The sequence below is a fragment of the Haliotis cracherodii genome, unplaced genomic scaffold, assembly GCF_022045235.1.
Source record: "Haliotis cracherodii isolate W230 unplaced genomic scaffold, xgHalCrac1.p SCAF_14, whole genome shotgun sequence".
NCBI lineage: Eukaryota > Metazoa > Mollusca > Gastropoda > Lepetellida > Haliotidae > Haliotis > Haliotis cracherodii.
Genome location: NW_027266269.1, coordinates 34,501,582 through 34,518,457, shown reverse-complemented (window position 1 = coordinate 34,518,457; position 16,876 = coordinate 34,501,582). Strand labels below are relative to the sequence as shown.

Genomic DNA, 16,876 nt, shown 5'->3' with positions numbered 1-16,876 from the left:
CCCTCAGTAATTCCACAGTGTCATAAATGTTCCCGGTGTGTCCCGAGTGTTCCCTCAGTAGTTCGACAGTGTCATAATGTTCCCCACATGTCCTGAGTGTTCTCTCAGTAATTCCACAGTGTCCTAAATGTTCCCCGCATGTCCCAATTGTTCTCTCAGTAATTCCACAGTGTCCTAAATGTTCCCCGCATGTCCCAATTGTTCTCTCAGTAGTTCCACAGTGTCATAAATTTTCCCGGTGTCCCAAGTGTTCTCTCAGTAGTTTGACAGTGTCATAATGTTCCCGGTGTCCCTAGTGTTCTCTCAGTAGTTCGACAGTGGCATAATGTTCCCGGTGTCCCGAGTGTTCTCTCAGTAGTTCGACAGTGTCATAATGTTCCCGGTGTCCCAATTGTTCCCTAAGTAGTTAGACAGTGTCATAAATGTTCTCGGCATGTCCCTAGTGTTCCCTCAGTAGTTCCACAGTGTCACAAATGTTCCCGCTGTGTCCCGAGTGTTCCCTCAGTAGTTCGACAGTGTCACAAATGTTCCCCGCATGTCCCGAGTGTTCCCTCAGTAGTTTGACAGTGTCATAATGTTCCCAGGGTCCCGAGTGTTCCCTCAGTAGTTCCACAGTGTCACAAATGTTCCCCTCATGTCCCGAGTGTTCCCTCAGTAGTTCCACAGTGTCACGAATGTTCCCGCTGTGTCCCGAGTGTTCCCTCAGTAGTTCGACAGTGTCATTTTGTTCACCACATGTCCCGAGTGCTCTCTCAGTAGTTCAACAGTGTCACAAATGTTCCCGGTGTCCCGAGTGTTCTCTCAGTAGTTCAACAGTGTCATAAATGTTCCCGCTGTGTCCCAAGTGTTCTCTCAGTAGTTCGACAGTGTCACAAATGTTCCCGGTGTCCCGAGTGTTCCCAGAGAGGCTGCAGGACTTACCTGGTGGTATCTTGCAGACTGTGGCGGGATGCCAGCCGTAGCGCTGGTTGCAGTTGGGGCTCTGTACAAACACAGCATTCTCACTGAGACACTCGGCAAACACTTCCCCTCCGATGTAGTACAGGCGCACGCCTTTACCTGGAACAAAACCCAACAGTCTGTCAGCAAGAGTGAGTGAGTGAGTGAGTGAGTGAGTGAGTGAGTGAGTGAGTGAGTGAGGTTTTATGCCGGTTTTAGCAATATTCCAGCAATATCACGGCGGGGGACACCAGAAATGGGCTTCACACATTGTACCCATGTCGGGAATCGAACCCGGGTCTTCGGCGTGACGAGCGAACGCTTTAACCACTAGGCTACCCGACTGACCGTGTCAGCAAGACAGCATCGAGACATAACAACTAAACAACAAGGCAGAAAGTGAGCAGGGTTCACTAATACCCCTATCGTCAACTCCAACATATTTCTAAGTTCAAAACATGAAAACAACAATGCTTGCTCAGAAGATCCACTGATCGAAATCAAACTTTGCACTGGACCTCTCCTTAGTACAGAAAGTGTCCCTTTAATTTGAAAAGAATCCATAAAGTATATATGACTCCATGTCAAGTCTGATAATTTACTTAAAGTTACCAAAAATAGAATGGTATTCCCTGAAAGTGGTATTCCCCAAACCTAAGCCAATCAGCTGCTCCGTTTGTCGGAACCTCTTAATCTTATTGTAGCCAACATAGTTTGATAATTGTGAATCTGCATATGTATACATAACAAAACAACTATAGACTTTATATGAGGTCAATATATTTTTTTATGGACCCGAAAAAGCATTGAGAAGGAGGAATGAAGTCCGAGGTCGACATTCTTTTTTTATTATTATATATATATATAACATAATGCGATGTTTAATAATGCGAGCAAAGACCACTCGTATTTTTCATATTTAATTCACGCTCACATTAATTTCAAGATTTACAGTATCAACAATGCCATCTTAAAAGTTTGAAAATAGGTACTGTCAGGATATACTGTATTCGACGTAATAAGCGCCCGCAGCGATATTTGCTAATATATTGGCTAGTGAACGATCCCGATTAGCACCCTTCCGATTGATCAATGTACACAAGACTTATTTATTCATGTATAATTCGCACTCTTGTATCATATGCACCCTTAATTACAGGCAATTGAATTCTGGAAAAATATATCTGTTGTGTAAGATACGCACAGACTTTTCTTTTGTATCATTTCATATCATGTCAGCATACACCACAAAATTTACGATGTCTCACCTCTTTCACCAAAAATATATTCACATAAGAGCCCCCTGTTTCTAATTTTGAGAGCGCCTTGGGCGCTTATCACGTCGAGTACGGATATACGGAAACACCCACCAATATGTCGTCTGGTCATTTCCACCTGCTGTGTGCGGTTGACGTTAGACAGGAGACCCAGACAGAAGCGCTCCGAGTTGGAAGGGTCCGTGAAGCCGTCGACAGTCAGTGAGGGCTGTGATGCGTGGAACGTCTCACCGACTCGGGTGTTCAGCTCGTAGTACGCGATGGAACACCAGAACTCAGGCTCCTTGTAGGTGACGGGCTGAAGGTCGTTGTTCTCAGCTGCTGCAACCACAAACAACACTCATATCACGTGGAACAAACAACACTGACTGATTTTCCCCCTGTATAATGAGTGAGTGAGTGAGTTGGGTTTAACGCTGCTTTTAACAGTATTCCAGTTATATCGCAGCGTGTCAGCTTAATGTGGGAGGAAAGCCCGAAGTGATGCAGGTCTTAGAGACGTTTACCACTTCAGTGAAACCCACGAGCACGGGTATGGTGCTGACAAACCTAGAAACATAATCGGGGCGAATCGGGATTGGAACCCACAATCATAGGTTTCTGGCATGCCCAAGGGACGCAACTCTGCACAGCGAATCGCGGCACCTTAGACGACTGGGCCACCCATGCCTCCTCCCTGTATAATGAATAACAAAGTACTATTAAACAAAGAATTAATGATAAATATGATCTTCATTATGGTGGTGGCTAAATGGGCCTTAATGTCGTGTTCAAGATTGTTACACTTACATAGTGACAAGCATGCATGTAAGTGCATGGTTGCTTGTACTGGTCTGCACTAATGCCGATTTAGTAGTGCTCGCCCACTGAAATACCATGACACATTCAACCCCACTCAGACACAGCACACTAATTCCTAGCCAACCGGTCATTGTTTTAGCCCCTTAATGTCGAGTGCCAGGCAGGGTAACAACAAGTACCATATTTTAACATCTTTTGGTATGACGCGGCAGGGGATCAAACCCCCGACCTTATCCTCTCTGGGGGGGATGCTCTACTACCAGACCACAGAGGCGGTCACTTCATTAAGGAAAAACAGGGAACCTAATATGAAATTGAAACCAAAGGTGGGGCTGCTTCCTCTACTCAATGCACTCAAGTTTATCCAAGGGAGAGTGAGTGAGTTGGGTTTAACGCTGCTTTTAACACTAGTCCAGTTATATCACGGCATGACAGCTTAATGTGGGAGGAAAGCCCGGAGTGATGCAGGTCTCAGACGTTTACCACTTCGGTGAAACCCACGAGCACGGGCATAGTGCTGACAAACCTAGAAACATAATCGGGGCGAACCGGGATTCGAACCCATGATCATAGGTTTCTGGCGTGATAAAGGGACGCAACTCTGCACAGTAAATCGCGGCGCCTTAGACGACTGGGCCACCCGTGCCCCCCTCCAAGGGAGAGATGATGTTCAGTCAACCAGCCAATGAATGGCAATAAAGCCCTTTTCATTCTTCAGCAGGAAAACACAAAGAAATACAGATACAGATATTTGTTTGTTTGTTTGTTGTTCAACGCCGCACTCAGCAATTCCTGATATATAACGACGGTCCATAAATAATCAAGTCTGGACCAGACAATCCAGTGATTGACATCACGAGCATCGATCCACAAAAACAGGATACGATGTTATACACCAAACAAGATTCCATTTATTGTCATGAGTTGCTGAAGACTAATTCTACCCCGGACGTCATGTCATGTGTGTGGAGGAGTCTACTTACGTAGTGCAGGGGGACTTGGTGACACATCAATTCCATCTGAAACAACAGGAATAACATTGTGAGAGAGAGAGAGAGAGAGAGAGAGAGAGAGAGAGAGAGAGGGGGGGGGGAGAGAGAGAGAGGGAGAGAGAGAGAGAGGGAGGGAGAGAGAGAGAGAGAGGGTGAGAGAGAGTGACAGAGAGAGAGAGAGAGAGAGGGTGAGTGGGTGGTTGACTGAGTGGTTGAGTGAGAGAGAGAGAGAGAGAGAGTGAGTGAGTGGGTGAGTGAGTGAGAGAGAGATAGAGAGAGAGAGAGAGAGATAGAGAGAGAGAGGGAGAGAGAGAGGGAGGGAGAGAGAGAGAGAGGGTGAGAGAGAGTGAGAAAAAGAGAGAGCGAGTGAGGGTAGGGGGGTGAGTGAGGGAGTGAGTGAGCGACAGAGAGAGTCAGAGAGAGAGTGAGTGAGAGAGAGAGAGAGAGAGAGAGGGAGGGGGTGAGTGAGAGTGTGAGAGAGAGAGAGAGAGAGAGAGAGAGAGAGAGAGAGAGAGAGAGACAGACAGAGAGAGAGAGAGAGAGAGAGGGTGAGTGGGTGGTTGACTGAGTGGTTGAGTGAGAGAGAGAGAGAGAGTGAGTGAGTGAGTGAGTGAGTGAGTGAGTGAGTGAGTGAGTGAGTGAGTGACTTGAATTGAAAAATGGTTGGGATGATGGCCAAAAGTGATGCCGGTGATTGATGAGATTCTGGCATGGCTAAGGGATGCAACTCTGCACAGAAAGTTGCAGTGACATAGACCACTGGGCAATCTGTGCCCACAGTTATAACACTGATGAAGGTATGTTTTTCCTCACAGGGTGTGCACAACATTCTAATTGGGGATTGAATGTGCAGATCCTGGCATAGTTAAGGGATGCAACTCTGCAAACAAGACAAATCTTTTCCCTTTTTTACAAGTGGGCCTAAAAATCCAATGGCATTTTTGAATGAAACTAAGGTTATTTGGAACCAAAGAAATAAAAGATTTTCAAGAACTTTTTGGGTGAAATTAACCTTAAATTGAATTTTTTACAATAAATTGTATATTCATATACTTATCCTATCTCACACTATGCAATCTCCTTCTTTCCATCTTGGTGTGGAAACAAAGTTACCAGCTTCATAAAACATTACACTTGAATGGCTGGGTCGCTTTGCACAGGATTACAGTGTGTGACCTATTTGTTTGGGTGGTGACCATGGTGATGCTGGGATGTGTTCGGGTGTTATGTTTTTTCAAGCTGGAAACTTTGTTCTAGGATGTTTCCACACCAAAATTGAGAGTGAGTGAGTTAAAATGTAATGTCGCATCGGCATTATTTCAGCCATATAGCGACGACAAAGATTGAAAGAAGGAGAAAAGCATAGAGTGAGATAGGATAAGTACAAAAAAATTACTTTTCTTGTTTTCCTCATGAGTGAGTGAGTGAGTGAGTGAGTGAGTATGGTTTTACGCCGCTTTTAGCAATATTCCAGCAATATCACAGCGGTGGACACCACAAATGGGCTTCACACATTGTACCCATGTCGGGATTTGAACCCGGGTCTTCGTCATGATGAGTGAACACTTTAACCACTAACCTACCTGATCGCCCCGTTTTCCTCATGAATTATTTAGAGTGAGTAAGTGCATTATTTACAACATCTGTTAACAATGAAAACAATTTGGATTTAGAAGCAACTGCTATCATACAACACTTGCAAAAGGATATTTTGTTTAACGTTTCATCCATTAAATCCATATTGTGATGTGGAACTTACCCATGCCAGAATTGTCCGTGGTATCCCCCTCCTCGCTCATGTAGCCTGATGGCGGCGTGTCTGCAGACAAAACAAGGAATCATAATACCGTATTTGCCACACTAGGGGGCCCTGATATAAAACCATACACAATGAGTAAAAGAGGATGACCATCCGATCCTCTTAAGGCAAGCATAGTCACCAGTTACGGCAAGCTTGTAAAATTTGAATCCATGGTGGTTTCTGAGGAAATGAGCAGTATGGTGCTTAATGTCCAAAAACATAAGTCAAGGACCACAAATCGCTCCATGTTTCCTGAATTGTCATCATATTTTTTTTTGAAAATACAACTATTTTGATAAATAAAATAATGTGGACAGCCTTTTGAGAATATTTCAATGACTCTCTTGATTACAGAGTACTATTGTATTTATGGGATGAATCACAATAGTCAGGGCCATTGTAGAAGAACGTAAACTAAAATATTCTTTTCACAAAGACAGATGTTCATGAAGCTGATCATGGAAGTTTGTCACAGCCAAAAGTGATGACCTTGACCTTGACCTTGGCCTTGACTTACCGGGTATACTGAAGTTTTCATTGATGCCTGCTGGGAAATCCGTGTTTTCGGGCACAGTTGTGGCGTAGTCGTCGAGCTTCGGGATGGTCTCTGGGATCTCTGTGTGTCGTGGGACCAGCACAGGGGGCAGCACTGCAACAGAAGTCAAACAATCATTTTTTGGTCACTGCTTCAAGTTGGAATCCATTTTTTTTTCAGGGCATTTAGTGATATTTTTTCCCCTTTCACTACAGCCTTTCTTCGCCCATATCCCAAGGTAAGATGAGGAAGGCATCATAAAACTATTGGCTGGTTTGACGTTTGTTTCTCGATGTTGCCACAAGTGCACTGTGCTCTACAATAACTGTGCCCAGCAAGGAGCGTGCTTCACAATCTGATGCCTGTTTCTATTCTAGGTCTAGACCTTGTGATTAGTGTCACATGTGATGCTGAGACAGTCTCTCTGGAATAAGTGCAACCCTCAAATACGTCATTCATGATCATATAGTTTGAACAGTTTGTTAGCAGGCAAACAAAGAGGGTTTTACAGAACTTGAATTAACTTTCTAAGACTGCTAATTTCACTGCCTTAGTGTCTCATAAATTATCACCATAACCTTTTAAGCTCCCCCCTTTGGGATTCGGAGACATACGCCCCTAACCACCTCTGAGGCAGTTTTTAATTAATGGATTGGTTGGTCAGTTTCGTTGCCTCGTAGATTGCTTGTCTGTATCCAATCTCCCAATAGCTGGATTGTCTGGTCCAGATTTAATAATTGACAGGCTGCTGTCACATAGCTGGAATATTACAGTGCAGTGTTAACCAACAAACAAATATGTTACCCTTATCTTTTGTGGCGAGATCTCATAAAAAATATTACCCACAAGCCCTTCTTCATCCTGGCCTCAACCACCATACAGTGTTTGAGTAACAACTATAAAAATTCATAAGTAACCCTTTAGTGAGATTTTATGACAACATGAACCTCAAACAGTCTGTTAAAGAGGCATGGGTGGTGCAAGTAGTAAACTGTGCCCATACTGATGCCTCTATGAGGCACATACATCTCATAATGCGACAAGGTTTGCATGCTTTCTCCCTTGATCCTTATTTAGACGATCTTTTTTGTAGTGTGAAGATTCTGGGTTAGGATTGGTTTTCAGCAACCCATACTTGTTATAAGAGGCAACTAACGGGATCGGGTGGTCAGGCTCGCTGACTTGGTTAATGCATGTCATCGTATCCCAATTGGGTAGATTGATGCTCATGATGTCAATCACTGGATTGTCTGGTCCAGACTTGATTATTTACAGACTGTCGTCATATACCTGGAATATTGCTGAGTTCGGCGTTAAACAACAAACAAAACTCACAAACAGATGCGTCAGGAGTAGGGTGGGGTGTGATATTTGGGCAAATGATGGCAGGTGGCTTCTGGTCACTGTAAGAGAAGAACAGGACACAAAAGCCCTGGGCCCACTAGCACAAGCCATCTTAGCGCTAAGATTATCGTAACCCTATGTTAAAGTATAGGAGTTACTATCATCGGTCTTAGCGTTAAGAACACTTTGTGCAAGTGGGCCCTAGACTTCAAAGCCATTCACCTGCCTCTTCAAACTTTTTGTAGAACTATCAACAACAACAAACTGACAAACCTAGAAACATAATCGGGGCGAACCGGGATTTGAACCCACAATCATAGGTTTCTGGGGTTCCCAAGGGACGCAAATCTGCAGAGCAAATCGCAGTGCCTTAGACGACTGGGCGACCTGTGCCCTCTCCATCTAGTTCAGTCAACAGATGCCTTCCAGATTGAACCAAGGGATAGGGTATGTTTTACCCTACTCTCCTTGATAGTCAGTGGAAGAGATGGAAGGATAGGGCAGAGATCGGGATAGCCGTCGAAGACCCAGTTAGAGAATAGGTCTTCAGGAACCCATGCTTGCTGTAAAAGGCGATTATGCTTGTTGTAAGAGGCAACTAACAGGATCGGGTGGTCAGGCTCACTGATGCATGCCATCGTAATCCAATTGCGAGGATTGATGCTTATGATGTCTATCCCTGGATTGATTGGTCCAGGCTCGATTAGTTACTGACCGCCATCATATATAGCTTGAGTATTGTTGAGTTTGGCATTAAACAACAAACAAACAGCAAAGCCATGTATGGTACCTCGCCTGCTGGAGCTGCCATTCCTACTTCGAATCCACCCACCCCCATAAATCAGCCACACCCACTGGTGTCAAACCACACCCACTGGTGTCAATCCACACCCACTGGTGTCAAACCACACCCACTGGTGTCACCCGCACCCACTGGTGTCAATCCACACCCACTGGCGTCAAACCACCCCCACTGGTGTCAATCCACACCCACTGGTGTCAACCTGAACCCACTGGTGTCAACCCGCACCAACTGGTGTCAACCCACATCCACTGGTGTCAAACCACCCCCACTGGCGTCAAACCACACCCACTGGTGTCAACCCGCACCCACTGGTGTCAACCCACATCCACTGGTGTCAACCGCACCCACTGGTGTCAACCAGCACCCACTGGTGTCAACCCACATCCACTGGTGTCACCCGCACCCACTGGTGTCAAACAACACCAACTGGTGTCAACCCACACCTACTGGTGTCAAACCACACCCACTGGTGTCAAACCACACCCACTGGTGTCAATCTACACCCACTGGTGTCAAACCACACCCACTGGTGTCAAACCACACCCACTGGTGTCAAACCACACCCACTGGCATCAAACCACACCCACTGGCATCAAACCACACCCACTGGCATCAAACCACACCCACTGGTGTCAAACCACTCCCACTGGCATCAAACCACACCCTTACATCAGAGGCCTGGAAGGTTTCAGGCGTGGTGTCAAAACAAGAGGCGTTTCAGAGAAAGCTGCTTAACTCCTCTGCCACCAGTGGCGAGAAGGAACCGAAGGCGCTTACAACTCTGCCTGGAATACGTGGACTCGCTGGTGCAATCAGAGGAGTATTGATCCCTTTCAGACCTCTTGGAGTCTATATTGGGCTATCTTGAACACCTATATAGTGAAAACACTTTTTGTGATTTTTTGGGGTGAAATATATTAACAGACTAATGAATAATAAAAATGGAATAAAACAACGTGTTTGTTAAACACAATTTAAAAAGAGAAGTTAATTGAGGAGATATTTGAATTCAAATAGCTATTATTTTTTAATTAATGAAAATATTTTTTATTACTTTACAGCTTGAAGCAATCAATGTGACCATCAATGTGTTTTATTATACAGTGTTTATCATTTTGACTGCCTTGTGAGGAAAGAGGGGCCGTCTCAAAAATAAAGTACACAGTTTTGCATGAGTGAGTAAGTTTCTGTGTTGATATGATCGTGTTTCATGAGACAGTTTATATTCATACTGCTTTATGACAGCTTTTCAGAAGTAGGGGCCGTCTCAAAAACCAAAGTACACAGTTATGCGCGAGTGAGAACCACAATCACAGGTTCCTGGCATACCAAAGGGTGACAACTCTGAATAGGAAATTGAGGCACCTCAGACAACTGCGACACCCGTGGACCCTGATGCAATAAAGGCAGGAAGAGGGTCTAACATAAAGGATCCAGGACTGTAAACTGTAGTTTGATATTATTGTATGCCTGCTTCATGACACACAATTTCTGTCTATGAAAGAAGGAGATCAACAATTTGGGAGGGACCAAATCAGTATGCCAGGCTGCCATATGGACCAACATATTATAGAGTGAGTGAGTGAATATGGTTTTACGCCGCTTTTAGCAATATTCCACCAATATCACGGCGGGGGACACCAGAAATGGGTTTCACACATTGTACCCATGTCGGGAATCGAACCCAGGTCTTTGCAGTGACGAACAAACGCTTTAACCACTAGGCTACCCGACAGATTATAGAAGCTGCAGGCCCTAACTAAACTCTTCAGGCCCTCATTCTAAAAACTGTAGCTAATTGGGAGAAATGAATTAATCAACATGCAAATTTACTGCAGTCCATAAGGACCCATACAAATTTGAAACTATGGTCCCCACTCAAGCTCTACGTGCCACGGGCCTATGGACCGGCGCTTATTTCAAACACTGGACCAAACATACAATTTTTGTTCATTGAAGGGAGACAAACCTTTTAAAAATATCTTCAGGAACAAGTTTTATTCAAACTTATTCCATTATGGGGAAAATTTAAGTACGACCTAACCTGAGATGACCCCTGCGGCCCTCCCAGCCTATACTTCCTGGTCGGGACTTTGACAGGTGTTGTTACAGAAGTAGTTTTATACAACGGTCTTTGTCTGTGAAATAGGTCAAATCTATGTTCTAAATAGTTGTTTTCAATCTGGGATCTTTCTGACCTCCAGGTACTTGTGAGCAAAACGCAATGATACTATGATACAATGATACTGGGAGGGTAACCAATAGGGCTGGCACATGTCCAAATTTTCTGCCGAGTACCCGACCCTCCCCATTACATGACCCTAGCTGCGGTAGGTCTCAAAGAGTTGGGTACAAAATGTCTGATCGGGAACTGTTTTCCTGAACCCTGACAAGAAATATACATTCAATCATAGTCAGAAAGAAATGCAAACATTAGTGACTTGTAGTGTAACCGTGAAGTTATAGAGAATGTCTGTCATTAAACAATGTATCATGTAACTAACCATGGGTCCTGGGTAGTCCTGCGGGTACCCTGGTCCCACTCAGTACCAACCCGACCTGAGTACCCTAGTAACCAGTCCCAGCCCTAGTAACGATTGTGTTACACCCGTGAAAAGAGCATGGTCCGAACAACATCAGAGGAGGCCCTGTCCGAAATAACTGCCTGCTTGCCTGCCCGTGGCTGGTAACTTTTCTGTCGGGCTACATGAAATGTTCCTCCACCTGCCGACTGTCTGGCAAATAATTTTTACCTACTTACGTATTCAGTTTTATTATAACTCCTCGCAGATTCTCAATTAATTGTTTACATTATTTCAATTGAATCAAGAGGCAACTGGTCTCATATTTTTTGCATGATTTTTCAATATTCATAAAATCTGAATGCGGCAGGTTACTTTGAAGATGGGAAGGCAACACTTGTAGGTCACCTGCCCGAATGTCTTGATGGGTCTTAAAATTTCAAACGCTGAGGGGAGATAACTCACCTGGTGGTTCAACCCTTGTGTAGTGGTAGGGGTTGACACATACTTCGTCCTTCTTCAGCAAGAATGCGTACTCGCATTTGTCGATGGCTCGCAGCTCTTGGTGTGAGTTGAGGTCTGACCAGCGCCACAGGCGGCAGTAAATAACATGCGGCAGACCCTTGCGGTGAGACACTTGGAGGCGGCCATCGAGAGACCTGCAACAAGGGAGATCACTCTAGTTACAAGGGGAGATAACTAAGTCCACATTTATCAACCAACAACTTATTAGAATAAGTCTCAGTTATCTGTCAAAACAGATTCCATTGGGTCTAAAAGGCATGGTAGGAGTGAAAAATATATGAATGGATCACTGGAAATCAGTGATGATACCAGGTGCTTGCAAAGCGGGTAGCACCCGCCACACGCACAATTTACATCATGAATAGGGCTGCAACGAATACACTATTCGGCAAATACGATATGTATTACAAGTATAGGGTTATGAATACGGATATTAAATTCACGAATTCAGTAACAGGTCAGCAGTTGATGTATTATTTATTATATTCAGTGAAACATAAACAAAATAGATTATTTGACATGGTTTGACCAATTTTCAAACTCATTTAATATCTTGATCAGTAACATCACAGCGTAAAATTTCTTTTTTCTTAACTTAAATAGTTTTGAGAAAATTTGTCTCCTTAGAGAAGCGGACGGACGGAAGGACAGACGGACAGACGGACAAACCTCGTTCCTATATCCCCTGCCCCACTTCGGGTCAAGGGATAAATTAGCAAATGAGGAAGGTTAGTAAAAGAAAATGAATTATATTACCATTCCATCACTTGCAAGATTTTATTTTAAAGTCAACAAATTTTAAAGTCTTTGCCAGGCATTGAGAAAGTGATGAGGACGAGAATTTATGGATGTCAATTAAATAATTACCGTATTCGATGTAATAATCACCCAGCTCTAATAAGCGCCCACGGCAATATTTGCTAATATATTGGCCAGTGAACAATCCCAATTAGCACCCATTCCGATTGATCAATGTACGCAAGACTTATTTATTCGTGTATAATACGCACTCGTGTGTTATATGCACCCTTAATTATTGGCAATTAAATTCTGGAAAAATATATCTGTCGTATATAAACAATCAGGCCGTCAGCATAAACACGAAATTTATCTTTCAACTCTCTTTTTCCCACCAAAATAATATTCTAATAAGAGTCCCTCATTTCTAATTCTGAGAGTGCCCTGAGCGCTTATTACGTCGAATGCGGTAAAGAGACGTCATCCATATATTCTCTTCCTTAAACAATTTTTTTTTAAAACCATGAACTCAATATCCAGTTTCGACGATAAGGCCAGAATAAATAAAGAATGAGATTTTTATCCAGTCTGATCATGCTGATATCCCTTAGATTTTAGTTGGGATGATGATCAATGTGTCTGTCTGTGTTTCATGAGTTCGTTAGTTAGAAGAGTGAAATGCTAGGGACAGTTAAAACATTAACAGGTACCGTATTCGACGTAATAACCGCCCAGGGCACTCTCAAAATTAGAAATAGGGGGCTCTTATTAGAATGTTATTTTGGTGAAAAAAACCCAGAATTGAAATATAAATTTCGTGGTTTATGCTGACAGCCTGAAATGTTAATGTACGACAGATATATTTTTCCAGAATTAAATGCCCATAATTATTGTGCATATAACACACGAGTGCGTATTATACGCGAATAAATAAGTCTTGTGTACATTGATCAATCGGAAGGGGTGTTAATTGGAATTGTTCACTTGCCAATATCTTAGCAAATGTCGCTGTGGGTGCTTATTAGAGCGGGCCGCTTATTACACCGAATACGGTATTTACTTTATAAATTGTCAGCAGTGGTGTGACACCATTTTACAAATTTGTACATAAAAAGTCCCTTCTGTATCTCTGTATCTAATCCATCAAAGCGACTGCAGTCAAGCCAATAAAAATATAGTAAGCTTATAAAATATATTTAACAATATAAATTAAAATATATTTAACAATATAAATTTTAAATTCTGATTGTTATGATGTAGCTAATTTATATGCAGAACGTACTTACTGCTCATATATTTGTAGTTTGTAGAATAATGCCACTGTTTCTCAATAATAGAATGTTAATATCTTATCTTATGTTCAAATAAACAAAAGTACTGCAATTCCAGTGTACAGTCCAATATATTTAAAATTTTTAAAAAACCGCTGAATTTTTCTGAATAAAAATCTATTTAACAATTATACATACATACTATATATAAACAAAAGTAATTGCATTTTGAGGGTTTTTTGTCGAACATATTAAATTCTATAACAAAAGAATGCTGAATAAAAATATATTTTAACAATTAAATATACAAACTATATATAAACAAAAATACTTGCATTTTGAGTGTTAATAGTCTAATATATTAAATTCTACAACAAAAGAATCCTGAATAAAAATATATTTAACAATGATATATACATATCATATATAAACAAAAGTACTTGCATTTTGAGTGTTTAGTCGAATATATTAAATTCTATAACAAAAGAATGCTTAATATGCTAAATAAAAATAAATTTAACAATTATACATACATACTATATATAAACAAAAGTACTTGCATTTTGAGTGTTTAGTTGAATATTAAATTTTATGACAATAGAACGCTGAACATGCTAAATATAAGCATATTTAACAATTATATCTACATATACTATATATGAACAAAAGTAAGTGCAATTTGAGTGTATAGTCAAATACATTTAAATTTTAAAACAATATAACGTTGAACATGCTGAATTAAAATATATTTAATAATCATAAACAAAAATACTTGCAATTTGTGCATATATTCCAATATATTTTAAAACAAAACAACGCTGAATACGTTCTCAAACATGTTTCATTCCTATATGGCACCACGTTCTCCCTAGAGATACTAATGAAATATGGTTAAGGTCGAATTCAGCCTAGCATTTAATTATATTATTTTGATTGGGGTTTCAAGCTCTGGTCAGTCGATCTGTAGACTAAAGAGTTACAAGAAGTGCCGCCAAACCCAGACGATCATGTGTAACCATGACAACCACTTGTATTATTGGTCTTTTCACTTACTTGGAAGTTGGCCAATCATGAACCACAAGACACGGTCAATTCCGATAATGATAAAACGTTACAGTCTCATCTAACTTTTCATTAAAACAAAGCCTGACATTAACCTCATAACAAAGTCAGGGTCTCATTATTCTTTTCAGTGAAACATTTCAAATATTTCATTTCAGAACTGTCATATTGGGTTTTCTGCAATTTTAAGTGGGGTGTTATATCTGAATTACAATTCCAAGCACCTGTTAAATGGGGGGGGGGGGGGGGGGGGGAAATACTTGAACAAGAAATAATAAAATCTAAATACATCAATCTACCCAAATAACAGTTGTGTGAATCACCACTGAGAGTTCAGAGAACGGCATTAAATCAAATAACAAAATAACAGATCGTACAACAAAACCCGACATATTTTTCAATCAAAGAATTTATGTGTGAAAAAAATAAATGAATGGGAATATCATTAATCTGTAATAGATTCAGACACAAAATTCACATTTTTTAAGAAAATATCAGAATAAAATGAAAAGACACACAAAACATCCGACAATAACAGAGAAGGCTCAATTTCGTCTAAGTACCCTCAAAACTTCAAGTTTATTCCGAGAGAAATTTCCCGGTTGAAATTAGATTCCGATTCAGACCATTCAGGTACGCAGTACACAATGTTGGCCATGTATTTCAGTAGCTTATCTCACAGGTTTCTGTATATCGCACTTCCTTGTTCTTAGTTGCAATGCTAATACATTTCAAATTTAATTTTTTTTCCAAGCACAGCATTAAGTGAAATCATTACCACTGGCTGATGCAGTGGTAGTTTACTGTCGTGTTTTTGTACAGACGAGGGAAGAAGCTGTAGATGTCGTAATCATTAGGTCGAGAAATCAATATTCCGTGAGGCCAGACAGCCGTGTCAAAACTCCGGCACTGCACTGTCTGGAAAACTCTTGGAGAATCTCGTCTCAGAATACTGGCGTATGGTTTCAATTGTCGACATTATCGAACTCTTCCGGTGGTGAAATCAGGTGTCAATGACATTGACATGAATTATTTTGCAATATTGAGATGATTTTTTTTACATTGAAAATTTGGGCAATTTCAAAACATAGATTTCTCATTACCTCCTGATGAAAAGATTGATGTGTCTAATTTCATCTTGAAATTATTTTATAAATGCGTTATTCTGTTTTTCCTCTTTAGCCTAAAGTGCAGGAGTTTGAATAGGCCGCCCATTGCTCGGTATTTATCAATATTTTGAATATCAAACAAAACCAATTTTGCTTTCGAGATTTATTAAAAGTGACCGCCCATTGCTCGGTATTTATCAATATCCTTAAAATAACCTTCCAAAATTTTATCCTTTAAATAAGCTGAAAAAAGTTGGAGGAGCAAATATCTCCAAACTAAATTTTTACGGAGCCATTACCGCAAGTGTGAAGGTTCTAATACTTCTCAGACAAGTCTGTCTCAATAAACGCTATAACTCATAATTACCATTTACTCTACATAGCAATCGTAGACTATTATCATAATTACCTATCTCTCAGTTTTTTTAGCTGTATTTACTAGTTAGCATATTTGTATAGTGTGTGGTATTGAATTCTAAATAGCCTGTTTAACAACTAAAACACGAGTGATTGAGTGGGTATGGTTTTACACTGCTTTTAGCAATATTCCAGCAATATCACGACGGGGGACACCAGAAATGGGCTTCACACATTGTACCCATGTCGGGAATCGAACCCGGGTCTTCGGTGCAACGAGCGAACACTTTAACCACTAGGCTACCCGACCGCCCCCACTAAAACATGAACACAGCTGGGTCAGAAAAATACCAGTTCATTTAGAATTGTTCAACAGACAGATGAATTAATGGCCCGAAGAATGAAAATAGAACAATTCAACATGTAGGTGTCGAGGACAAAAACATCATAACATACATTTGATTCGCCTTAAGGCCAAACAAGCATTTTGCAAAAGAAAAAATATTTATTTACACCAAAATTATTTTTTCATATTTTTCTAATATCCTTCAAAACAAGGGAAGATATAAACAAACTTTGACATTTGTGTTTTGTTTAAATCCATAGGCCAAACTGAAATAGTTGTTTTTTTGTCAGTGTTTCCACATGGCTTGTAATTAACCTTTAGACAAGTACCAATATTTTTTCAGAAGTTATTTTTTGGAGGCAATAAAACACATTTAATATTGTGTTTCAGTCTCATCATAAATAAATAAAGTAAGAGTTCATACTCTTGTATAACCTTTTTCTAACAGTTTG

The 16,876-nt window shown here is 41.1% G+C and overlaps 1 protein-coding gene across 1 annotated transcript in view; it reads right to left on the bottom strand.

The window, feature by feature from the left end:
- Window positions 1-16,876, bottom strand: part of LOC139461208 (mothers against decapentaplegic homolog 3-like) — an 87,066-nt gene that overhangs the window by 5,956 nt on the left and 64,234 nt on the right. The window contains exons 2-7 of the mRNA XM_071242808.1: window positions 11,482-11,675; window positions 6,328-6,459; window positions 5,769-5,828; window positions 4,001-4,036; window positions 2,310-2,537; window positions 922-1,059 (exon numbers count right to left, since the gene is read on the bottom strand). Coding sequence (XP_071098909.1) covers window positions 922-1,059; window positions 2,310-2,537; window positions 4,001-4,036; window positions 5,769-5,828; window positions 6,328-6,459; window positions 11,482-11,675 — 788 coding nt within the window. The remainder of the gene's footprint in view (window positions 1-921; window positions 1,060-2,309; window positions 2,538-4,000; window positions 4,037-5,768; window positions 5,829-6,327; window positions 6,460-11,481; window positions 11,676-16,876) is intronic.